The sequence below is a fragment of the Erythranthe guttata genome, chromosome 6 (genome assembly GCF_056151865.1).
Source record: "Erythranthe guttata isolate IM_541 chromosome 6, IM_541, whole genome shotgun sequence".
In the NCBI taxonomy this organism is placed as follows: Eukaryota; Viridiplantae; Streptophyta; class Magnoliopsida; order Lamiales; family Phrymaceae; genus Erythranthe; species Erythranthe guttata.
Window position 1 is genome coordinate 16,874,022 of NC_142538.1, and position 25,685 is coordinate 16,899,706.

Genomic DNA, 25,685 nt, shown 5'->3' on the forward strand with positions numbered 1-25,685 from the left:
GCAACTGGTCACTAAATCATGTAAATTATTTGAGAAACAACAAAAATATTTGAAAATTTACTATTCAAACATGTTTCTAACTTTTCAAAAATTACAAAATGACCCATAAAGTGGCATGCAGGTGTCTTCGAGTTTTCCGACACAAAACGTTTCTGAAACGCGGAAATGTTAAAAGTTGAAGTTTCCTTGCTACATAGAATATAACTCAACACATGAAAAAAAAAATAAAAAAAAAATCACATATATAATTGATATTTAACAAGATTTGTCAAAAGACAACTTCACCCTCAAATACTCTCTCACTAAAAAAAATAATAGTAACTTATCCGTAAAATCATCGATCATTTCGAGGCGATTAATGTGACGTAGAAGACGGTTTCTATAACTAAGCATCACATTTCAACATTATAATTTTAAAAAAAAAAAAGAAAAAAAAAAAGAATTATCTAAAAAGAAATCGAGAGACTACTCAAAAACGCTAACGTGTGAGGAGAAGTAGACTTCCCGAAGAGGGAACACCATTCCGGAAGCTTCCGGAGAACAGTTTCTACCGGTGGTGTCAATTTATCAACATCGGTTCTGAGTTTCAGAACAACGCCTTTGTTTTTCACACCATCCTCGATTTTCATGTGGGTCCCGCTATTTAACCAGAAGAGGGAGAGTTTAAATTTGGTCGGCGAATTTCTTCCACCCGAAAATTGGATAATGTGCCACCCATCGACGCTGCTCTTTTCGCCTAGCGGAATCAACTCCTCGTTAGTTTCTGCATCTGTGGATCGAAAGAAGCATTTTTAGCACAAGAGAAATGCATCAAACGAGATTATTGCAATTTAGTGCCTGAGTTATAAATATTAGCAAACAATATCCCTGTGGTAACTTTTTTTAGTACACAACCCTTTTAACGGTACATTTTTAGGGGGTAGTTTGCCAATAAAAATGAATCGTGTGGGGTAATTTTGCTAATATTTATACACGGCGAGCTTCTTTTTACAATTATAGCAAATACGGGTGCTAAATGCAATAAACTATAGGTTTCTAACATAAGAGAGAAATACAAAAGAAAAAAAAAAGGAATAAATATTGGCCAAATTACGGCCACTCCTGAGGTAAGGTCAAATTACCAAAAAACCCCTCATATTGGGGTAATTACAACCAGCCCCTCAACTATGTATTTTCTTACACAGTGTCAAATTTACCTACTGAAATAGGGGTTTTTTCGTAAGACAATACATAGTTGAGGAGTGTGGTATAAGGGTATAACGGTAAATTTGAAAAAAAACATTATTGGAATAACTCATAAATTTGGACAAAAAAAATTCTATAAAGCGACAGATAATATGAAACAAAGGGAGTACCTTTTAACTGGAAGTCTTCGATTTCTACGGTATTAATTCCGAGAGACCACCGAGTGGAATCTTTGGTGTCGATCGAGATTTGTGTCTCTCGATTATCTCCTTTCAAATCTTTATCCACTTGGATTGTTGGGATATCGGATTTGAGCCAACCTTTTTCAGCATTCTTGTTCGTCCAACAACTGTAATTTGCGTAAAACGTGACGAAATCTAAATGTCTATTTTTCCCACAAACGAAGCCTTCCCCAATTTCATTGGCCTCCTTGATTAAATTTCCGGGAGTTGTTGAAAATAGAGAAATATACGAGACCGGCTCGATATTTTCACCACCCGTTTTTGTTGCATCCACAACATGAACGACCTGAAAAAACGGAATGAAAATTGTTAGAAAATTTTACATTAATTTCGTAGTTAAAATGTTTTACGATTTTTTTTATAAAAATCGGATCTTGAAACGAGAGGTACGATCAAGAAACTAGAATTCGACTTATTTTAGTATTTGTCACGCGAATAAAAATACCATATTCGTGAAGATTTTGACCCGATTTTTTTTTTTTAATAAATTGGAGTATAAAAAAATAAAAAATAAAAAATTACGAAGGAATAGTGGTGACTCACATTTACAGCTCGAGCAGTATCTTCGGTAAATGGCGGAACGACACCTCCCCAAACCGCAGCAAGAGAAATTAAGAACAGAATTGATGCAATAAGTATAATTGGCATTTTTGCACCTATACGAAAAAATAAATACAAAACACGTTTAATACGAAATTAAAAAGCCGTGTTAGTATTATACGTTTTATATTTATATATATACATATATATATATATATATATACACGACACCTGATATGTGAATATACGAGAGCAGATACACGAACATCAAACACACAACAGCAGCAATAAATACGGCAATCACTGCATTTCCCATCCAATCAGGAGTTGTACCAGGGTTCCTGCAAAAATATAATATCAGCCATATTATTTATTATTAATTAAAATCACAATCTAATAACCGAAACAAAAAACGAGAAAAAAATCGAAACTTTACTTAGTAAATTGTTACCTCACGAGTCGAACTGTGGTTCCAGTTAAAGTAGCGACCAATCTAATAACCATGCCAGACGAAAGTACAAAAGGCACAAACGATCCGACTAATAATGTCACAGTTTTCAGCTGCCTCGGTAATCTTGATGGTGATAATGTCGCTTCGAGCAAACCGTCTAAATATTCAAAATTTGACGAGAAAAATAAATAAATTACGAAATGGTTAGAAATTAAAAATAATTAATTAATTAAATAAAAGTAAGTGATATGAAAAAAAAAAAAAAAAAAAAAGGGAATATATAACCGTGGGATCACTATAGAAACTCCTAATACGAGGATTGTATAATCATAAATCACAAACATAAAATAATCACTTATTACATTATCGTGGATTATATAATCCTATCCTATCCTATCCAATCAATCCTATCTATATTCCCAAACGAGACCATGATTTATTTTTTTAATTTAATCAAGTAACATCAAGTGTTTACGAAGTATGATTTGGGCCCGAGATTATATTTCGGCCCGGTTATTTATCATGCAAATAAAGGACTATTAATCATGTTTTAGGGTTGAAACTAATAGACGTTATTTTACTCATTTACCCCTCGAAATTGGACAAGAAACAACCTATTAACTAGAGGATATTTTAGACATTTTTATAAACACTAGTTAGAGATTTATACAACTTACATGCGAATGCGGGCGAGATTAACCAAGCGAAAGCCAAATAAGAAGAACCGACTCGAAAATAATTCCCGACCATCAATAGAACAAGCCACTGCAATAAACCAGCTTTATAAATCCATCTCTCGGCGTCTAATTTCGCCACACTGGATTGCCAGCTGGCAGGCAAGTTTCGCTTCCTCTCGACAAAACTACGAGCCAAGTACGACTCGAGGACACGGTACCCGATGTGTTGACCGGTCAACGCTCCGATGAGCGCAGGTCCACCGTAAAGAAAAACCACGAGCCACGGGCTAGCGACAAACGGCATCGGCGAAGAAGAAGATACGAGGGGCAAAACGAAGGCCGCGGAAACGGAAAAAGTAACGGAGAATATCCACATAAGCACGATGCTCAATATCGATAGGGCGAGCGAAATTGCCGCCGGATAACCGCCCATCAAAACGGAGGTGGTCCATATTAAAAGGGATTGCATTATCACCGAGTTGTAGAGCATATTTGCTAACCGCTGACGGAAAGTGATCATGTACATTCCCTGAATTTTAGGAATTAAAATTAATCGGACGATGAAAAAACATTGATGAAGAAATAATCGCGAAATTGTAAAAATAATATCAATTAAAAAGAAGGGTTTATTGCATTCAATACACCCCAGTGTTTATTGTAATTGTTAAAGAAGTCCTCGTATTATTAAAAAATGCATTTTAAGGGGCATTTTTGCTAATATTAATAACACGGGGACTTTTTTAGCAATTCGATATAACACAGGGGTACTAAATGCAATAAACTTCATTAAAAAGAACATGTGAAGATACCAAAATGTCGAAGTATATAGCTTTGTCCTCGCTGGAATACGTATCCGATTCTTTCGGAATGGTCGAGGAGGCACCTGCGTGAAGCAAGAAAGCGAGCATATTTTCTCCGAGATGTTGAAGCGAACCGGGTTTCAAAAGACTCAACTTGTCATTCTGCATTTTTAATAAAATAATCATTACAAATTATATTCGTAAAAAATAATTATTCAAAATTTAATAATTATTAATTAGCAATTATTTATACCTTCGTGTGGTATACAGCAGTATTATCTGCGTACGCAAAGTCGAGACCCGAAAGTCCTGCCAGCTCTTGGTACACTTGAAAGTCAGTTGCGGATTTTATAGCACCGGAAGTAAAAACATCCTGTCGAATTTTTAAATATTAAGACGAATAAAATAAAAAGATAGTAAAATAAATTTATTGCATTTTACTCGGACAACAAACCTGAGCTGCAATTTGTGCGGACGGATATTTAGATACCGAAGCGTAGTTTTCAATGGCCCATGGATTTGGTCCAGCCTGTTGACCAAGTATAAGTCAGAACATCATACATACGAAGACGATAATTTTTTATTTTTTTATTTAAAAAATAAATAAAAATAAAAATAAAAAGAAATCAGACCTGGAAAATACCGGATTTGCCACCTATACCAATAGCTTCCAAATCAACGGCAACTCGTACTGTATCACTCCAAGGATGCTGCAGCAAATACAAATTCGAGTTATTTAAATATTGTTTAAATAATTAGTGTTGCTAAGGTTGAAACATACAAATTATATAATTAAAAATATTATTAAATCTAAAAGTAGCAACAAGATAAAACAGTTCATTTGAGAATCACGACAGAATTAAAAAAAAATCGCATTTTTTTTAAACTAAATAAATAATTTTTTTTTTACTTGAATCTAATATAAATGGCAAACCTGAGAAATAAAACTGTGAGCGCCATTCAAACCTTCTTCCTCGCCGGTATTGAATAAAAATATAACAGAGTTTTTAAATCCGTGGGCCCACTGAGAAACTCCTCGTGCGAGCTCCAGCATAACAGCCACACATGAACTGCAATCACCAGCTCCTTCCCTGGAAAAAAAAATACATATATTAAATCAAATGTAGCCCTAATCTACGAGAGAAAACTAGGAAAAAAAATCGTAAGAAATTTTTCTCTGATACATCACAAACTAATGGGTTTGAACCGACACAAATTACATATCCAGTGGCTGGTTGAATGTAGATTGCGCAATAATAAGTGTCGTACTTGATCATATATAATTTCTCAACTATTAGAGCCGAACTATAACATTATCCTAAAACGAACTATAGTAAAACAAAATCTTGAAAAACGTAAACTTCGGTTAAAAAAATACATGGATCACAAACATACCCTGCAAACACAGTGTCGATGTGGGAGGAGACGAGAATCGCGTTTTCGCCCGCTTCGGACGCGTATTTGGGCGTGATTCTCAAAACGACGTGATTCAAATCCGAATAAACGAGGCTTTTCCCTTTAAAAAGTCCGCCAACGAAACCGTTAAAACCGGATTTCACATGGAACAAATCGACTTCCACATCCACCTCCCAATGAGCACTTGCCTTTATAGTTTCCGACACATTCGCAACATACTGCAGCAGCCCAAAAAAAAAGGCTAAATTACGAGAATGCCATCATAGCAAAAAAATTAGACAACGAAGAAAAATCAGAATGTCGAGAAATTACGTTTATAGCCCTCTCGAGGGATTCGGAACCAACGGAGTGCGGGCCCAGCTGTGTCAAAGCTTGAACGTGCTTCATCGCCTCGTGCTCGGAAAACCCTCGTTTCCCGACCTGCTGGAGCGACATGGGCGAGGGGAGAGTGTCGAATTGGTAGTGATAAACGCCCCAAGCACCGTATATCGCCAGCACGAACAATGCGAGTATCACGTAAGAGGATCTTTTAACGGTCACCGCCGCCGCAACATCATTGTTACTGTTCGAATCTCCGGTCCCTTTTCCACCACTAGTTGTTTCTTGATTGCTAGTCGAATTTGAATTTGAAGAAGCATCTTTCTTAGGCCTATTTCTCATCTTTCTTCTTCAATTTACAAATCAATTTTTTTTATTTATTTAAAGGGTGAAACTGTCCTGGTAATCCAACAAATAACTTCATGTCAGAATTATTAAAAAAAAAAAAAAAACACAGAGCAAAGTTCTTCATAGTGTGTTCATGTATTGCTGTAATACCACCAGAGAGACATAATAATAGAATTCTACAACATGGGTTTGTATCAAAACATCCAAAAACAGCAGCCCGGATTGCAAGAAACAAGAGAGAGAGAGAGAGAGAGAGAGAGAGAGAGAGAGAGAGAGAGAGAGAGAGAGAGAGAGAGAGAGAGAGAGAGAGAGAGAGAGTAAAGGGGTGGGATTGATTACCTTGGAATGGCGATGGAATTGTCTGAAATCAAGAGAGATGGGGAAGTAGTATAAATTAATTAATTAATTATACGAGGATGTAAAGAAAGAGATGAGTATTGAGTTTTGGTTAGTTAGAATTATTGTTTGATTCGGAGTTTTTAGTAATGTCTGTTTGTTTACAGTGACGTCTGATCTCCAGACTCCCACTGAGCTTTTAAGTCAAACGAAGGATACGGCGTCGTATTACATATTTTATCCAGTATTTTTTCTTATTTATTTATTTTTATTATTTATTTATCTATTTATTTCCAACGAAGTTTTTTCCTTTTGCTAATTTTCAATTATCAAATCAAAATTCCACAAACGATTGGGACTCTGGACCATTTTTATTTTCTTCCGAAATTTCTATTGAACGGTACGAAAATATTTTGATAGGGCAACGGTACGGAATATCATTATCATGATATTGTCATACAATAAAAAATTAAAGTTATTGGTCAAAATCGATTAATTGGTGAAATTGAAATTAATTAATACAAGGGTCTTATCGTAATTTTCTCAAAAAAAATTCCAAATTAAGCCCTAATTCAACTTGTTAACGGCGGTAAATGGGGAATCGAAAGTGAAAAAGTGCAAACTTGAGGACTAAAATTGTAATTATCCCGGCAACTGTACCTAATGGCAAATATCAGTATGGTAATTAATGGGGACCTAATAGATCACAATTCACAAGTAAAGAGCAAAACCATAAGAAAATTAGTGAAGGCTAAAATTGTCCAAAAAAATAAAAGATTAATTAAAGTCAATATTCAATGATGCAATTCATGCCAGAAAAGTTCCATGTCATGAGTAATAAGTCCTGATGGAAAAGCAAAAATCCAATTATTTTATGAAAGAAAAGAAAAAAACTGATAAAGTTTTGTGCAAAGTACACAAAGATCAAATTTCTTGAATGGAAGACCAATCAACGAACGCCATCGCAAGGCAATGAATAGAACCATCCGGAGCATGCACTCGCCACACCATAGCTTGTCCGTACGATACGCAACGGTCCAATACTGATAGACACTGTCCAGGTGGTAAAATAGCATATCCCTGCGAGCGAGAGCGAGAGAGAGAGAGAGAGAGAGAGAGAGAGAGAGAGAGAGAGAGAATTATGATGAGTTCACAAGTCAGAACTGTCGGTTTTTTTTAATGCAATATTAGAAAGCTCGGATAATCTAACTAGAGAGAGGAGCGAATTTGTAATATCGAAATTTACCTGCTGGTTTATAGTTGGGAGCATAGAATATAGTGATATATTATTAGAGCCACCGAGTACTCTATCCACCGTCAGATTCTGCAGATTGTCTGAATGTGTCTCTAGCATGGTAAGCCCAGCTTGGTTGGAGTACAGGCACACGGGGGCCGCCTGCAACAAAAAACGAGCAAATGTATACATATTTATCTTTCCAAGTATTGCCTCCACTTATCCAATCGAAATAAAAGCAATGTACAAGAATTGTTCGAGGCACAAAAACGATCGTGATAGTATAATGAACTGGTGTATGTATCAAACTTTATTCTTAGATATTATAAGCATCCATGTTCTTTGGTTTTTTCTGTGTTCTTTCCTTCTTATATTCTTTTTTTCTTAGTGAAGAGATTAGTACACACGTACCGTGTATGAGAAACAGATTATAGCATACGGATGAAACTGTATCTGTTCAAATGCTGAATCGGTACTCTGGGAGTTGAAGCCTAGTATGTCCACACCTAAACTTGACCTGTTTGAAGCAAAAACGACTGTCGGGTTAGTCAAATAAATAGAGCACGAGGCCCGTTTTATGATATCTCTTCCGAGTACTTGAACCAACTACACAAAATATATGCATGCATGTAATAATTAATAATCAGGACCGAAACCCCAGCAGCATACAGATTGAGTAAATTATTGAAATTGCATTCACAAATCATATCTTCGATTCACAAGACAGAAATTTGACAATACTACTTGCCTATAACTTTGGCATATCAGGGTCGCAAGATTGACGGCATAGGTTGATTCTGAACTGATGTTGTTGAACTCCGCAGCTGGATTTGCTTCAGTGGAGTTCATTTCAGGATTTGATCCTGGTGTCATTATTTCCATAGAAATTTTCTTCACAGATGAAATCACATGTCGGATATACTGTTGAGCCATGGCAACGACCTCTTCCTGGAGATGGGCTTCGAAAGGAAATTGAAAGGCCACAATCAGCATCGAGGGTGCCTGTGCACCATTCCTAGTATTCGATGCCTCGTTCGAAGTCAAATCGGTTGATGAATTTGTGTCCTGCCCATCAATGCAGTTAGATATAAATAGTTGTAAAGGATTAAGATACAGGAGAAAGAACTAAATGAACCAACACAAAAAACATTCATTTGAGAAAGTTCGATCATGTGTGTTAACTGGAAAGTTGTCGAGCCTTTTAAAAATGTTCGTCAACTCCAGAAGAAGTTGGCAAACACAAGAACATTTTAACTCAACTGTATGTGAACCCAACAAGTAGATCCGAAATCCAGAAGCAAATAAAACAGCATCATCGGGTATTGTCCTGTCAACTGGTGCAAAGATCAGTTCGGAGCAAGCTCCGAAGCCATTGTCTTCCATTCCATTGCTCATCTGCATCAGTAACCAGGGTAATATAGCATATTAGGTTCCGCAAAAATAAAGTTTCATCGATTTGCACTCTAATTCAGAAGTGTGTTTGGATGAACTACGACTTATATCATATATGATTGGCTCAACTCCTGGACCATGGTTTTACTTTTTATAGAAAAAGAAAATGCCTAATCACATTGTCGAACATAATCCGTGGTTAAGGCTGTGATCTCCTAACTAAGGCTATGTTCAACACCCATCTAGAATTACTCTTTTACTCCTAGTTCCTTCCTAGTTTGAATATATTCTCACAGAAACTTATAGTAAGAATATACTTGTTCTCCGAGACCTAGTTTAACAGTTTGCGATGCATTGTTCTTATAATAAATAAAGGATTCACATCAATGTGCAGAAAGAGTTCAGAAAAAGTCAACAATCAGAGGAGGAGATGACTTGACCTGCAAATGATATATATCTCCTGAAGAAACAGTAAGCAGGAGGTCAGCGCTGCGGTCAAATCGAATTACTTCCAATGCCTGACACAGAAACATGAATAGCATAAGCATGTAAATTGCACGAAGTGGAATGAAATAATCATATTTGTATACAGGTTTTGTCAAAGACAATAAGTTCCGTATCTCGTCTACGATTTCCAAAAATTCAGTAATCAAGCAAGGTTAAAAAAACAATAAAACATCATTTAAATTCAAGCAAACCTCGTCTTCATGATTATTGTGGCCAAGCAGCACAGGAGCTCCAGATAAATTGTGGGTATTATGTCCTGGATATGAAAAGCAGGCGGCTTTGGTAAATGCCACAGAATGATCAGAGAAGTCGAAATCCATCCAAGCAGAACGGCGCTCTTTCAGAAGCTGCACCATGCTCGCAGGTACAATATTCTGCCACCAATATAAAAAGACTCTGTATGAATTTCAGAAATACAACTTCACAAATTAAACAAATTACCAAGTACGATATAATTTCTAGTACGACATTGACAAGAAACATAGTAGATCCAACCATGATTTGATCTTTCGACTGAGTAAAGAATCTTAATAGATCTAGAACTATAACATTGTTCCATGCTACCATTGGTCGAAATGATCAGCTATACTTAAGGCAGTAACTTGCATTAAACCACTAGCTAGAATGTTCATATGCATAAAAACTATATTTCATGCAAAATGGTTTTGTGTTTCCTTCTCGGTCCATGCTACATCAGCCAAAATGATCGGCTACAGTTCAGGCAATATGGTGCATTCCGATGTTACTAAGGAATTGGATGGCTTCGCATGTAAACTAAATTCATGACGTAGTTGTTGGCAAATAAACTTGCACTACTACACTCCTTGGTATCTTTGATAAAGGTTATACAAGAAATCAATAGGTCACTTTTCCTGGTTGTATACTTACAGGGATCTCATCAAGTTTCATATTAAAGTTACCTATTGTCACCACCAATCTCACTCATCTATTTGTGGATGTTCTATTCAAGTTATGTTGGAAATACTAAATTATACTTGAAACATGGGTCCTTCTCCCCATATAAGCAGCCAATATTTAATTGTAAATCACAGTAATCCTCATTCTAACAACATTTACGACATTGTGAAACCTTGCTCATCACCGGATTTGAATGATATCTCACAGTTATTCATGAAGAAGGTTATCTACAGAATAATATTCAAACAGTCTTTAGCAAGTGACAAATAGTAAGAATGTAATCAAAATGCATTGAAAAGAATACTCAATTCATCAAAATACTGCAATGAATTTCCAACTCTTCACTTAGTTTCACTCGTAAATAACTGTAGAAAGATGATATGCCCATATAACTTCATTTAATCAATAATCATGTTGCAGCTATAGGAACGTACGATAGACACATTTAGGGGGGAATAGTAGGTTAATAACTCACATGAAGTAGACAAGAGGCTTTCACGCATATTACAGTATCCGAAGTTGTATAAGCTCCAAAAATCGTTGTTCTCTTAATGGACATAATCACATCATCAGATGCATCGCCATTCATCAATGTCCATCCATCTTCAGAGAAACAATTGACGGCATCATTGAAGCCCCTAATACAACCATAAACATTTTAGTAATATGAAGCTTCACATAACCTTTCACGGCTCTCCAGAGTGCAGCAAATTATTTCAAGGATTTAAGAAAATATAGCAAAAATAGTCTTGTTTCCGAAAAGGCCCACTTTCCCTTCCAATAAGAGGTTGTAGAATACAGAAAATAAAGGATACAGGTAGCTGCCTATCATCCACTTAAAAACTTAATTAATTATCGTGATTTAACCTTTATCATAGTTAACAGATATTTGGATATGCCAGCAATAAAGGGAGGAGGTCCATAGAATATTGGCTTGATATGTAAATTCAAAAGTCTTACCTACTAAGTCTTTGGCTGAAAGATCTGAGAAAAGCAGGGTTCTCTTGATAAGCATGTGTCTGTTTGTCATTTGCTTCATTGGCAACGTGCTCAATATAGTGAAGTGCCTTTATATAAAAAACAAAATAGTTATTAGTATGTAAAAAGTAAGTATGTGTGAAATAACTGCCGGTTCTGATAAAGCCATTAATTAAAAAAATTATACTAGTGTACAACAAACATATTGGCTATATAAAATAAACATATTTGACACCAGGGAAGAATATCTAGTAATTATACAGTACAATCAACCAAATATCTTTTATTAGTATATCTTGGAAAAAATTTCCAACTTTCCTATTTTTTAGTAGTGCTTTTATTGCAAAAATCAATCTGAAATTTCTCGTCTGGAAGAAAGTCTTTACCCCTCTCCTCCCCCTTTCCACCCAAAAAAAGGAAAATAAAAAGAGCACTGACACTTAATCTTGCCCTATGAGTATTTAATATCATTTCAGAACCAACTATATCAGAACTAAAATATTGAGCTAAACTCTTCTTTAATGTTAAATCAAGGTAATAGTTGACAGCTACAGGTTTTTAAAGTCAACACTCAAGCTTGTTGAGATATGAACTTTTTCAACCTCAAACTCATATCTCATCAAGCTTGGGTGTTTGACTTTACAATGATCGAACTTTCGTGGAATTCAAACTCATTGATGCAACTTAAATTTGTTTCCGAAAAACCATCACCATTCTATTATTGAAACAATGAGCAAAATCCTAACTATGTTCAATTACTATAATAAGAAACAAGATTGTAAAAAAGATAGAAATGATTACTATCAATATTACGAAGTCCAAATAGAATTCCAATTCATAATACCAACTTCAAAAAATTAAAACAACTCAAATACAGAATATTGCATACTATGGTGCAAAATAAAATACATATATGGAAGTCATATAACTTCCCAAAGTGTAAAAAATAGTATATTTTTGCAAGTTGCCTAGTATATTGAATAACCAAAAGAAAAGGCACAAACCATAACAAGGAAAAGCATAAACCATATAAAGTACATAGATCTGTCATTTCTTGAGATCTTCTCGGTGGAAGCAATGCAGTGCAATTGCAAGCTAGCACTTGAGGCACTTGAGTAATGTCAAAGGTATACCCCGACTTTGTGGCTACTAAAAGAGATTTCTGCAACCATTATTGCAGAAATGGTGATAACTGGTGTTTTGAGGGTAGTGATCATTGTACGAAGGCAAACATTACAAGAATGTTCGATGGAAAATCAAAACTCAAGGCTTAACAACGATACTCATCTAGTAACTGTAATGCTACTAATTACAAATGGAATGTAATTATTAAAGGATCTATATTGGGCTATTAATTACCATGGAAAATCAAAACATTAAATGTTTGATGCAATGGTTTTCTGGTTGGCTGTATAATTTCAGGATAGTAAAGCACTTGAAACTTATAGGTGGAAGAGATAAAGATCTAAGGGTATTGTCCATTTATACTCTTTTAACTTTACATCAGTAATGGGTTGTGAGTTGATTTACGAGAAACACCTGATGTAAGGCCTGATTACGAAAATCCCCGTCATGTTTGCGTAATTATAAAATCCCACTAAGGTATGTTGCCGTCTTACACAGACCCCCTATGGGGTTACTTTTGACCGAATCTTTTTTATTCCATGGAATATTCCTCTGAAAATGCCATTTTTGCCCTTGAACATGTGTGACTACTATTCACAGAGTGTAATTGTAAGCATATTAATTACTTAGGGGGTTTACTCAAAAAAAAATTACTTAGGGGGTAAATTATAATATATTTTTAAAAAATGTACTTAGTTTTAATTTTAAAACTATTATGTATTTCTTCATTTTATAATTTACAGAAAATATATATAGAAAAAATTATTTTTAAAAAAAACTAAAAATATTTTGTAGTATTTCAGTAAAGGAATTAAAAATTAAGATATATATACACACACACACACACACACATATATATATTCTTGTAATTTTTTTGTTTACATTTTTATAACTTTTTATTCAATAAAATCGATTTTACATGCAGTGTCGGTCGCATTCTTCGGCGATCGTTGTGTGTATGGACAGTTTGGTGGCTAAAAGGCCAAATACAGAAAAGTGGTGGTGACGGCGAGTTTAAAGCTCGAATAAGGAAATAGAATTAAGATTTCTCTTTTACTTCATTATTCCAGGAGATATTAGGGTAATTGTCAATATATTTTTTTCGTGAAAACTGAAAAGTAACACCGTAGGGGGATTTTGTAAGACGGCAACATAACTCAGGAGGATTTTCGTAACTACACATAACATGAGATGTTTTCGTAATTAGGCCTTACTTTAGGGGGTATCTCGTAATTTACCTTTTGGTTTTTTTTTCAAATAACCGAGGGTAAAACGGACAAAACACATCTGCTGTGATTTCAACGGTCAAATACTGCAGAGGGGGATTCTCGTAATCACGCAATCACGAGAGGGATTTTCGTAATCAGGCCTTACCCTCACGGGGGTTTCTCGTAATTTTCCCTTTATTAATATCCTAATAGAGAGGGAGAAAGTGACAAAGTTATGGGAGCTGAGAAAAGCTTAACCAGGGTTACCAGAAAAAAATGGGTAGAGGTGAGTTATCTGAGAGAGTAAAGAAGATGCGGCAATGTGGTTTTCTTGCAGGTGACTATCGAACCAAATTAAATGATTGGTGCACATGTATCAGGTTTCCCAAAGAGAGTTACCTAATGAAAAGCTAAACAAAGTAAAAAGAAGCGACCTTAGTATCACCCACCCAGCTGAAACTTATCGCATCCCATATTTTCAATCAAATTTCGACATTAGTTATAACTAAAATCACTTCAACCATTTCAAAGAAAATGACATATTCACAGAAACAAGTAAAGTTTTAAGATTTATGATTCATCAAAATATGCAACAGAATACGAAAGGAAGCTAACCAAGTAAAGAGATACTTACAGAAACAATCATCTTCTTGGCCACAAGTTCAGATGACTCATAAAGAGGTCGTGCCACCTCTGGGATGGATGATGCCTAAAACAATTTGATTCCTTTTAATTCAAATTCTCGTGATAGGTTAAGGATATTAATTTTTCCATCTTGCTAAATCGATAAATGGATAGTACCTCCAAATCCATGTGGTCAACAAGATATACGGTTGATCCGTCATCACGTGGGCGAACCAAATAGCCACTAGCCATCATCCTGCCTCGCACAAATTCTAAGGCAGCAGGTGAACTTGGGGCAGCATCAGAACCAGAAATTGATTTCTCACATACCTTAACATAAAATATAAGAACTAGAATTAAATACAGCTAAAAATATACAACGGTACGTTTATCTGTGTGAGAATAATATACATGAAAGCTACAGTCTGTATCTAAAACAGGTCAATTTGCTAGTTAGTCAGTCCATGGACATATTTTCCCATCTCATAGCAAGGAAAGATTAGTCATACCACATAGCTACCGTCACCCAACATGCACGTGTATCTTAATGTCCAGAAGTCTCGAGCACAAGCCATGATAATGGGAGCATAGTACTGGACAAGAAAGTCAATGTTTAGAAGAAAAATAAATAGCGATAAAAAATTACAGTAGGAAAACCTTCAACCTATAACTTTCATGAGTCTTGGGCAAATGTTCGAAATATTTTAGTATATTCATATACTAAAATATTGGTGTTACCTGTGTATAGATTAGTTCAATGGTTCCCCCATTGTTCGCAGGATATTTGGCAATAACATCTATATTACGGCACCGTCGAGACCAGGAGGGTCGGTCTTTGAGGAGTTCAATTGTCTGCATGAAATGGAAACGAACATTTGTTTAAGCATATTATAAATCAAAATAAAAGGACTGGCAGTTTTCCTTGAAGTTTCACTACTAAAATAATTGATGTGTAATATGACCACATTAGCAGTAAAAAGTGACGAATTTCTAGATGCCACGGAAACTAGCTGTTTTTTTTTGTTTATCGCTCTTGTTTAGTTTCTCAGTTCTCCCACTATATAACTTAGATGTGTTGTTTGAAAGAGATAAGACACACAGAAACCAACTTTAAAGCAAGCTATGCTCTGCTAATAACGTAGATATAGGATCTTATAAGATGAAAATAGGTCTTGCCTTAATAGGTTTAAAAGGTACTGTAGCGAATGCTCGGGCTGCCACTCCAATGCAACTAGATGAGACATAGATAGTGCCAAGTGAACCTGGATTGCGTAGCTGAAAAGAAACAAATGTATGGATCAACAAAAGCATACGATAGCCTTCAAAATAACTCCTAAAAGCATGCTACAGTCATAACCTTTAGCCATGGAACAGGGATCCAGTTAATAGCAGTTCCAACAGCTTTGGAGAGGAATTCTTTCTTGGTTTCCTCAGCCAGTGAGAGCAGGCTACATAATCGAGAATTAGAAAACAAGTAATCAGAGCGATAGGATAACTGAAAATAAATAATGTATAAATTTAATGGCACTCCACAATACCCATTGTTGCTGTTAGCAATCCTAATGGGCATCTGAGGGTTATTGGTTTCAGGTTGATGGACCAAGTCATAGGTGGTGATTGTTGTAGTTAACTGCATCAGAATTATTCACTCCATAAGTATCGACAAAGGTTAAAAGCCTTGTAAACAATATAAAATCCTCATTTTAACAGAACAATCGCAACATTATTTTAACATGCAGCCTAATTTTCTTTACTTCTAATCCTAGAAAAAAGTAAAATCATGCAAGATAACACTTTTCTGGCATATAACAAAAATCCATGGTAAGAAGAAGCATGAACATTAATCTTTCTACACATTGACACCTCCCAGAGACAGGTTTTACCTGTTTGTATCAACCTGCAAACCAGAAAAGGATACGAGAGAGTCCAAGACTTGTGAGGGAAATTCCCTGAATGTAGCCGTGAAATCCATATACCACACATCAACTAAAAGAAACACTATCGAGTAACATAACTGGTAACAATTATTAGTTAGTACTATCACATGATATAATATGCATCTCAATAGATCTATATTAGGAAAGAATTCCTAATAGACTATTTGCTAAAGCTTAAGGATTTGGCACCATTCTCTTGACGAGAACAGTGTTGTATGGCATATTCAACTGAGGTATGAAATTTTGGGGAATACAGCTAACACCAATATTTTAGTATATGAATCCAAATATATCCACAATATACTCGATTGAACATTGCATAGTACAAAAGACATCTATTTGAAGTCCAGAACTACAATACATACATTGAGGACTTGGTTCCGCAAATGCTCATTCTCACATATTAGCTGGGCTAACTTTTTCTGCAATCCATCATTCTCCTGCCTTAACATCTTGTTTGCCGCAGTCAATCGCCTGTTTTCTGAAGCAAGATCGCAATTTTCTTTTCTCTGCTTTTCACGACATCTGGAAATGGTGGAAGAAAGAACAGTTTGATATTATGTCAAGTTTATTTTAAAGTAAAAACTGACTAAGAGAAACACAACTAGTGCTTCAAAGGAAACTTTGTAGATCTCTTAAAAATGAGATCTACAAATGAGAAATCAGGTATGCATCTCAACCCCCAATATTCCATGTTTCACACCATTAAGCATCATCTCAATTGAGAAAGTATTCAGGGTACATATTCCAGTCCTAAGATATGCGATCTTACCATCTTACACGGGCTATGCATATCCACGAAAGACAAAATTGGTTGCCTTGTGGATAATTTTAGTATTAAAAGTGCTAGAATATGCTATATAAATGCAATCACTTGAAAATGCCTACAAGAATGCCCCAGTAAAAAGATCGCAAGGCTGGATGAATGACTCAGCATCTACAATGACTTTTTTTCACTTTTATTCAGAAACTATTTCAAATTGGTGATTTCTACAAAATCTGCAAGAACTTTCAAGAAAACCAAGTGAACTAACATATAGTCTAATTGACTAATGAAGGAAGCCAAACCATGAAATAAATATCAAATGTATGTTTAATTTTATGAAAACTTAAGGCTCATTGACCATCACCAAGAAACAACTAGTCTGAATCAGCAAAAACAAGGGGCTACTTATCTAAAATATTCAGATCTATCAAAATCTGGATAAACCATAACAATTTTCATGATGAAACATATTGAGATGGAACGAAGGAAAAATCAGTAAAAGATCGAGACAGAAACGAAGTTGGAGAGAAGTAAATATTTCACCTGCGGTTTTGGAACCAGACTTTGAGTTGTTTGTTGTCTATGTTCCTCAGAGTAGGTTCTTCGCGTATGATCTGAGCCCGCTGAAAATGGTTTGGACTTGAGCACTCTGCATAAAGTTTTTCAAGAACCTCGATCTGTTGTTCTGTGTATCGAGCGTATCTTGCTCCCGCTTCACGTTGCCTTCTCACACCCTTAACTCTTTTGCTACCCGCACCAACTGTTACTCCTTCCATTAGAACAACCACAACTTCAGTGTTTTGACTCAAAAACTACAATCTGTAAAATCTATCTATGATCAACCTTATGAAAAATCTATGATTTTCACACATAAAAAGCAATGGCCTAATAGATGCTTTAAACCAATATAATTGTAGGCCTTTTATAGCCCAAAAAGTCAAAAACTCCTTATTTGCTTGTAAAAAATTCGAAAAATCACAAACAAAAACCCGTGGATTCTTTAAGACTCCAGTCTAAATTCTATCGGATTGTGATAAAGGGATTCTGTAACTTCCTAATCTGCACGAGGCAAATGTTCGGATTGTATTGGGTTGTTCGAGTCTGGAAAAAAGGTCATTTAAAGCACTTTAATTTGCTGAACTGGATGCCATACAATATGCTGTCAACCTTGAACATATATTACTACAATCTCAACTGGTTTTGTCTTTTTCGTTTTTACTTTTCACCCACCAGCTCTTACCAATTATATTTCACAAAATCTTCACCGTCCAAATTTATATCTTTAAGCGCTGATTAATTATGAAGAAATTCATACATAATCAACAAACATACCATTTCACAACCACAAAACCATTTAATCAATCTTATTTCCATGCTCATCAAGAATAAGAAGCTAGCATAATGCATACAAAAATATATGTTATGCTCAACCGCCCATGTATTAGTCTCGTAAAATAAATTAAGTGGCATTTTTCACATTTTTCATTTTAGTAAAACCGAACGAGGAACGCAAACACATTATAAGCATACAAATCATAAAATACATGCAAATACACAAACATATACATACAATTATCCGACGATGCATTTATAACATACTTCTTATACAAATAAATCCACATTAAATGGTGCCAGAAAAAAAAATAAAGCAATAAATATTAATTTAACTCCCACATAAATTCACACTCACGGCCAAAGAAATCAAGGCATGTAAATCAATGTGCCACCTTATTACAAAGGCATGTAAATCAATGTGCCTGTTAATTCTGAGTTTGCATAAATAAATACAGCCATAATCAAATTGTAAAAACCAATCCAATTACACAACAGATAAACATCAAATAAATGATCCATAAATGCAAAAAAAAATCCAAAAAAAATATAAAAAATTGTACATACCAAATAAAATACTAGGCATTTATTTCCGCGAGATTGACATAATTTCGATTTAAAAAATTCAAATAACAAACAAATTTGTGTACACGCACAATACCGTAGGGTGTGTGTACAGATTTTGGATGAGAGCCATCCTACAGTGTAGACAGCTGTACACGCTCCGATTTGCCGCGAGTGGGGAATACGTCTCCCGAAAATTAAATTCGAAAACACAAAGACGATGCCCAACGATTTCCGCCATTGTTACTTCTGAAAACAAGCGATGAAAAAAATAGCCGAAGAAGGAATTTTGCCCCTTTGTTATGATTGCTGAGGGCGGGAATGGGGAAGTGGGTGATAATGACTTGTTAAAACAATTGTTGGGAACCAATAGCAATTTCTATAAAGTTTTGGGTTAATGAACAAACATAAATTAAAAATTGGCTTGATTAATATTGTTCTCGACTATTTTTCATGTTATAATTAAAGGTTAAATATTCATACAAATGTATATATCTTTAGAACCTCATGTTTATGTGTGTCCGTCGTTTTTATTAGGGTCGATGTAGCTCGGAAATTTCAACTGCATAGTGTTTTCGCGTTTCGGACATGTTTCGTGTCTGACACTCCAGGACACTTGTCGAACAGTTTTACGGGCTATTTTGCAATTTCTAAAAAGTTAAAAATATGTTTGAATAGCAAATTCAAATATTTTTGTTGTTTTCTTAATTGTGTGTTTAATGATGAATTGCAAATTTATAGACATAGTTGATAGTAAACAAAAACTTGAATATGTTTGTATGAAATGTATAAGAAGAATTTATATATAAATAAAAATTTATATATGTTTATATAGTATATTTATAAATATACCATATACTTTAAATATTAACACGTTTTCCCACAAACTCATGTATCCCAATTTTGAGATGCTTATTAGATGTTTGAGATTAAAGAACAAAAAAACCAACATTTTTCTTCTTTAAGATTGAAACTATGAGCATAAATTTTTTTTTATCTAAGAACATAATACATATCATTTATTTTTATTTAAAATGATATAAGATTAATGTTTATTAAATTATATAAAATAGTCTGATTGAGCTTTTTAGGAACTCTCTTAGTGTAAATGTACTAATAATATTGAGATCTACAAAATTGATAAAATAAAATAAAATAAAAAATAAATAAATAAAAAGTCTTGATTTTTGTTTGGCCACCATAATCTTGGGATGTTTTGAATTGTTAGATAGGTAATATGAATTGAAACTTTTAGAATTTTTGAGATAATTTTGTAAATAAAAAGTAATTATTTTTGACTAAAACGTGTAATGTAAATATAGTCTTGATCGAATTCGTAATATTTTGAAAGTTTTTTAAGGAAATGAAGTCAAAGAACTCATAATTTCCGTAAATCGATTTTAGCAACCTAGTGAAAGAAATTTAAGCGATCGAACATTTTTGCATTGTATCATATCTTGTGATTTTATGTTGCGTTGACGGTCTATGCTATTCTTTTTTGGTAATTTAGTAGCCGAGTATTAGATTTAGTATTAAATATAATATTTATTAAATTGATTCGTTTAGATTTATGTACTCATTGCACGGTCAAATAAAATAGGATGGAGGGAGTAATTCATCTGAATTGGTAAGCGAATATTTCCCTTGAATAGTTAGAGATCGTAATTCACTATATCTTACTACTCAACGAAAATCTTCTATGACCAACTGACATGAATTACTCCCTCCATTTCATTTTATCTGTTACTTTGGCTAAAAAATATACTGAATTATATGTCATTTTATAATTCGAGCGAATCATTAATTGTATTTTTTATGGTGTTTGTAAATGCATTTAGAAACAATTTATGAACCTTTTTTGTGCTCATAATTTGCTTTTAGGTTTTTGAAAAATTAACTTTTGTTTTTTCATCTTCTAAAATAAGTCGTTTTAAGTTATTTTTGGAAAAACACTTATAAGCCTGATTTTTCTATTTAATTTCACTTCCTAGTATATTTGCAAACACCTCCAACTCTCGTAAATAAATACTTAATACTCACTTAATCCTCAATCACTAACTTTTAATTTTTTACTCTAAAAAAAACTAATACTTTTGAATAAGCTTTTACAAACGACGCCATTTTTTGTTTAACTTATAAAATCTTAATCCTTATGTAAAGAACATTTTTTTTTTTATGAAAACATCTTTTCTAATATTTAAATACGTACACTATACGGAAATACAAGGGTAAATTACGATCAACTCCTATCTGAAGTAATGTCAAATTTCATAAGAACCTCTTATGTTTGAGTAATTACAACCATTCTCTCAACTATGAATCTTCTTACACGTATATTACTGTGGTGCCAAATTTAATGGAATCTTTTAGATTATATGGAATATTCTCCAATTTGTACCCATTTGACCCCAACTCGAGCTCCACATTTTGAAACAAGATGACCAGAAGTTGTGTCTATTGGCTTATAAATATTAGATTGTGGTGCATCAGAAACTACATTTTTGTACAAAATAAGTACAAACTATAGAACATTCCACGGAATATGGAAGTATTGTTGAATTTAACACCATAAGGATGAATGTGTAAGAAGATTCATAATTGACGGGTGGTTGTAATGACCCAAACATAAGATTTTTTTTCATAATTTGACCTTACCTCAGGGGTGACCGTAATTTATCCTAAATATAATCGTGATATTTACAGTTTCATACCTTATGTTTGCTATGATATCACGTTTGATCCCATGTTCAAAAAAATACATTGGTCCCTCATGTTTCAATAATTTAACATTATTGATCATTTTCGTCAATTTACCGTTAGTACGTCAGTTAAATCAGTGATGGGAATACGTTTGATGGAACGGAATATTGACAGAAATGACTAAAAATGTTGAATATTTGAAATATGAGGGACCAAATATGTTCGTTGTGAACATGGGTGGTCAAATGAGAAATCTGTACAAACTTGAAGGGTGAAAACCGTATTTTCCCCAAATATAATCAATTGGGGTTTCCCGTCAAACCCTAGATAAACCTCCCTTAATTTTTCTTATCAATTTCTTCCCAAAATCCCCAAATTCCGAAGCCCTAATTACCAAATTCGCAGCCTGATTACTTCGAATTCCAGTGCGATTTTCAGTCGGTTGCTTTGAGGTGCGATTTCTGAACTGTAAGTATGGCATATTCTCTGTTTGTGCATGCCAGCTATAAATGGTGTTTAAATTTTTCAAATAATTGGTATAAGGAGGGCGTTAACATTCTTTTGCTGCAGAATGGAAAATGCAGAATACGAAAGGAGTGTATCAAAGGATGAAATCATCAAAATATATTCAGATTTCATGACGAGGTAAAACTCATGAAATTATATTTTATTAGTTTTTATATTCCATTAATTTATTTAATTTACTCTGAAAATTACTAGGATCACACAATTCGAAGAGCTTGTGTCGATAAGCAGCAGGTTTCTTGTCGGCTTTCATCAAGCGCTCGGTGAGTGTCTCTCTGTGGGTCTGCAAGTTACGACTTTTTACTCGTTTATTGGAGGTTTCGCACTCGTGGTTGATCGATAACGATTAACAACTCAAATTAGGTCTAAATTACAAATATTGCATTAATTATGGATTTCGCCTATACGATGCTCAGGGTTTTTAGGGCGGCCGTCGTTTGATAAGACATCTACGTTGGTTGAGCGCATCGTTAAAGCTCATGGTTCGAGTAGGGTTTTATCCTATGTCGAAGCTGGATGCGTCAACAGTCACGACAGTGTACAGAATGTGAGCAAATGTAAGTATTTTTTTTGACAATATTTTTAAAATTAAGGCAGTTATGTCGTATGTGCTCTCATATAGTCAATAAATAGCAACAAATCGTAATATGTTATTAACATTTTAAGATTTCGATTGCTTTATTCATTAGTTATGTTGTTTCGTGTGGTTAGGCGTGTTAAAAGCTCTCGGTTCTGTCCAGCTTTTATTTTACCTTCAAATGAAGTAACTTTCTCACACCTTAGTCCATGCAGCCTGTTCGATTAAGTTTTTTGTTATTTTAAAAATGAAAACTAAGGAAAATGGTTTGAAGATACTGGATCTATGTAATGTGTATGTTTCTAGCTTCGCGTGTAAGAATCATGTGAAATCTGTATATTGAGCATGTTCGGTTCTGATATTTATATTTAAATAAGAAGCGTAGAATTCATCCAATCACGCTCTATGTTTGCTGCGAGTAAGTGGTTGCATTCTTATTATATTTTTCCTTTTACTGCGTGGATTGTATTCAAAAACGTATTTCGAACTGTTGATTGCGTATAGTACATGATATATATAGCAAGGCATGAATTACCTTCAGAAGTTTCCAAATATTAATGATTCATATTTCACAAATTTTCTCGTACGACTACTATGTATTTTAATATAATTTAGGAGACCTAGAAATCGAACTGAACAATCGGTCGAGGGGTATACCGCAGTTAAGAGAGTGGCTCAAAATGGCATTTAAAACCATTCGTGCAATATAGTTCTAGAAGAAATAAATCAAGAATTTGGATACATGCGCTAAGGCAGCATGTCAAATATAATGCGATTTGAATGTCAACTTTTTTTTTTTTTTTTTTTCTCTTTTTGGTAATGCAATTTGATATTATTAGTTCAAACTATTTTGCCTAAATAATTTGCGGATGCCATGCAGAAGTGCGTACATGCCATCTCGGACTTCAGGATCACATGAATAAAGGTAATCCTTCTCAGAGTACTACAGCACACTTATAATTAATAATTGTTTGGAACACCTTTTGAGAAATATTGTTATTGTTTGAGGTCTTGGAGTTGCGATCTTAGTGAATGGGATATAGTAATTTTGCAAACGGGATATCGAATTTCGTTAATAATTAGGTACTATGACATCTGCCATACTAGCAAAAACTCTCGTTGTAACGTTTTCATGCACGGGATCAAATGTGCTCAAAATTATGTGCAGGCAGAGTTTGAATCTGATGCTTATATTTTTGTAGTGCGTATGATTTTGTTGTATCTATATATTGCATCTATACTTTTAATCAGTTATTTTTCTGATGAAAGTATACGCATTATTTTGATATAACCAGCTTGTCATGTTCTAGAGATAGTTGATAATCATTATTTTGATATAACCAGCTTGTCATATTCTAGAGATAGTTGATAATCATTATTTTTATAATATCATGTAAGCAACAACACACTATAGATTAATACGAGATTTCTCTTGGCTGCCAAAGATCCGGATTTGTCATATGTAATTGCAAAATTAAACAAAGAGACCATTTTGGAAAATCTCGGGGTTGAAAAACTTTTTCTATAAAACACACCATCGATTAATACGAGTTCTACCCAATCCCACTTATGACGTTTAATATGTGCTGGAGAGCAAACAACCATTGGATATGTGTTTTTGTTGTTAATATTATTTTTTTTGGGAGGGATGAGGTTATTAATTCTTCAAGTATATGATTTTCAGAATTTAGCTAAGTGCTCGAAATCCGAATGTTTTCTTGCAGCTAAAGTTGTTGTCGATGAACTGAAATGCCTTATGGATGGTGCAGCATCCATTATGCAAACTGCAAATGGGAACAAGGAAGATGATAACCTCAATTTAGATTCTTTTGTTACTTCAAGCGAAGAAGTAAGAACTCTCTCTCTCCCTCCCTCCCTCCCTCCCCCTCTCTCTCTCTCTCACACACACACACACACACACACACGAACCGCCACTGTTATTTCCAGCTACAAGTAACAGTTAACCGTGTATAAACGGTATTCTCTTCTTAACACCCGAATACACTAAATAATGTGTTTTTTTTTTCCCCTTCTCCAAGTAATATGACTAATTTTGTGGATGCTGAGGTTTTTTGGTAATTGTATGTTTACTAGGAGGAGGCACCATCATCAGACCTTTCGAAACCCGAAGCTACTGATTATGCTATTATGATGGCTATTATATACAGTATGGTGAAACAAGATTACACAATGCAGGTATATTAACACTTTGTTTCCAAATTCTTACCTAATTTTTCGATACTCACACACACACACACACACACACACACACACACACACACACACACACACACACACACACACACACACACACACATATATATATATATATATAAATTTTTTTTGCCACCCTTTTTCTGGTCCACGAGTATAAAAAGCTCGAATAAATTGTGCAATTGCAGGTGCGGATTGTATCGTCGCTCAATCTGAAGTCTTCATCGGAGGAATTGGAGACCTATTGCCAGATGTGGTCTTTACGACCTTTTGTAGATGATGACAAAATGCGTAAAGCTTGGAGTCTTGTCCCGTTTTCGTAATTTTGTAAGAATTTATTAGTGCGGGTTTCTTGTGGCATTACATTAAGTGTTCTTGTTATTGACAAGGATTTGAAGTCCACAGGCATGCAATTTGGAAGAATGTTTTTTGAATTTCTCCGATTCGATACAATTTATTTAAACAATGCTTTTTATTCCGAATTCCGTCAATTCTAATTGACGATTTTTCATATTTTTTTTAATGAAATAAGAATATATACTAGATTCCAATTACCAATCAGATTAAAATAATTTTGGTATTTTATTTTCTTTGTTTTTTGTTTATACTAAAAATCATACTTATAATATCGAAATATTATTATTCATTTTATATCATAGTTGAATACAAAATTAAAATTCCGATTTTCGACGATTCCACTCCAAAAATCCTGAATTCAGAATTTTTTTTATCATTTAAGTTTCCAAATATTTTGATTTTCGATTTTTAAAA

The 25,685-nt window shown here is 34.3% G+C and overlaps 3 protein-coding genes across 7 annotated transcripts; 1 reads left to right on the forward strand and 2 right to left on the reverse strand.

Annotated features, from left to right (window-relative positions):
- Positions 1-228: 228 nt before the first annotated feature.
- On the reverse strand, positions 229-6,568 carry LOC105955694 (Zn-dependent exopeptidases superfamily protein). Its single transcript, XM_088819994.1, has 14 exons — positions 6,317-6,568; positions 5,624-6,028; positions 5,291-5,529; positions 4,830-4,986; positions 4,528-4,605; positions 4,350-4,424; positions 4,149-4,268; positions 3,905-4,057; positions 3,096-3,624; positions 2,419-2,575; positions 2,199-2,308; positions 1,971-2,083; positions 1,356-1,713; positions 229-769 (listed from the first exon to the last, which is right to left on the reverse strand). The coding sequence occupies exons 2-14, from the start codon at positions 5,969-5,971 to the stop codon at positions 447-449; spliced, it is 2,760 nt and encodes a 919-aa protein (XP_088676120.1). The 5' UTR covers positions 5,972-6,028; positions 6,317-6,568; the 3' UTR covers positions 229-446.
- A 502-nt stretch (positions 6,569-7,070) lies between these two features.
- Positions 7,071-19,221, reverse strand: LOC105955695 (homeobox-leucine zipper protein REVOLUTA). 3 transcript variants are annotated; one of them, XM_088819996.1, is made up of 19 exons: positions 18,996-19,221; positions 17,546-17,771; positions 16,602-16,761; positions 15,838-15,929; positions 15,657-15,747; positions 15,476-15,574; positions 15,038-15,151; positions 14,809-14,892; positions 14,477-14,629; positions 14,310-14,384; positions 11,325-11,431; positions 10,840-11,002; positions 9,638-9,820; positions 9,380-9,457; positions 8,808-8,942; positions 8,296-8,612; positions 7,959-8,064; positions 7,560-7,709; positions 7,071-7,393 (listed from the first exon to the last, which is right to left on the reverse strand). In XM_088819996.1, exons 3-19 carry the CDS (start codon positions 16,686-16,688, stop codon positions 7,238-7,240), a joined length of 2,190 nt encoding a protein of 729 aa, XP_088676122.1. In that variant the 5' UTR covers positions 16,689-16,761; positions 17,546-17,771; positions 18,996-19,221; the 3' UTR covers positions 7,071-7,237. The 3 variants fall into 3 exon arrangements, with proteins under 3 accessions (XP_088676122.1, XP_088676123.1, XP_088676121.1); XM_088819997.1 differs by having other exon boundaries at positions 18,991-19,215; XM_088819995.1 differs by lacking the exon at positions 18,996-19,221 and having other exon boundaries at positions 17,546-18,153.
- Positions 19,222-21,921: 2,700 nt separating this feature from the next.
- On the forward strand, positions 21,922-25,472 carry LOC105955696 (FAD-binding protein). 3 transcript variants are annotated; one of them, XM_012979481.2, is made up of 8 exons: positions 21,922-22,066; positions 22,169-22,243; positions 22,319-22,386; positions 22,540-22,680; positions 23,584-23,625; positions 24,425-24,549; positions 24,795-24,896; positions 25,103-25,472. In XM_012979481.2, exons 2-8 carry the CDS (start codon positions 22,170-22,172, stop codon positions 25,235-25,237), a joined length of 687 nt encoding a protein of 228 aa, XP_012834935.2. In that variant the 5' UTR covers positions 21,922-22,066; position 22,169; the 3' UTR covers positions 25,238-25,472. The 3 variants fall into 3 exon arrangements, with proteins under 3 accessions (XP_012834935.2, XP_088676125.1, XP_088676124.1); XM_088819999.1 differs by having other exon boundaries at positions 21,927-22,050; XM_088819998.1 differs by having other exon boundaries at positions 21,953-22,061.
- The last annotated feature ends 213 nt before the right edge of the window (positions 25,473-25,685 follow it).

Excerpts from the sequence above, each read along its gene's own strand:
- LOC105955694 (XM_088819994.1), bottom strand. The coding sequence starts at position 5,971 with ATGAGAAATAGGCCTAAGAAAGATGCTTCTTCAAATTCAAATTCGACT. Across the intron at positions 4,606-4,829 it reads CTCACAGTTTTATTTCTCAG|CATCCTTGGAGTGATACAGT; the intron begins GTTTGCCATTTA and ends TATTTGCTGCAG. Across the intron at positions 3,625-3,904 it reads CTATATACTTCGACATTTTG|GGAATGTACATGATCACTTT; the intron begins GTATCTTCACAT and ends CCTAAAATTCAG.
- LOC105955695 (XM_088819995.1), bottom strand. The coding sequence starts at position 17,778 with ATGGAAGGAGTAACAGTTGGTGCGGGTAGCAAAAGAGTTAAGGGTGTG. Across the intron at positions 8,613-8,807 it reads ACTTGTTGGGTTCACATACA|GACACAAATTCATCAACCGA; the intron begins GTTGAGTTAAAA and ends ATTGATGGGCAG. Across the intron at positions 7,394-7,559 it reads TCCCAACTATAAACCAGCAG|GGATATGCTATTTTACCACC; the intron begins GTAAATTTCGAT and ends TCTCGCTCGCAG.
- LOC105955696 (XM_012979481.2), top strand. The coding sequence starts at position 22,170 with ATGGAAAATGCAGAATACGAAAGGAGTGTATCAAAGGATGAAATCATC. Across the intron at positions 22,387-22,539 it reads CGGCTTTCATCAAGCGCTCG|GGTTTTTAGGGCGGCCGTCG; the intron begins GTGAGTGTCTCT and ends TACGATGCTCAG. Across the intron at positions 24,550-24,794 it reads TTGTTACTTCAAGCGAAGAA|GAGGAGGCACCATCATCAGA; the intron begins GTAAGAACTCTC and ends TATGTTTACTAG.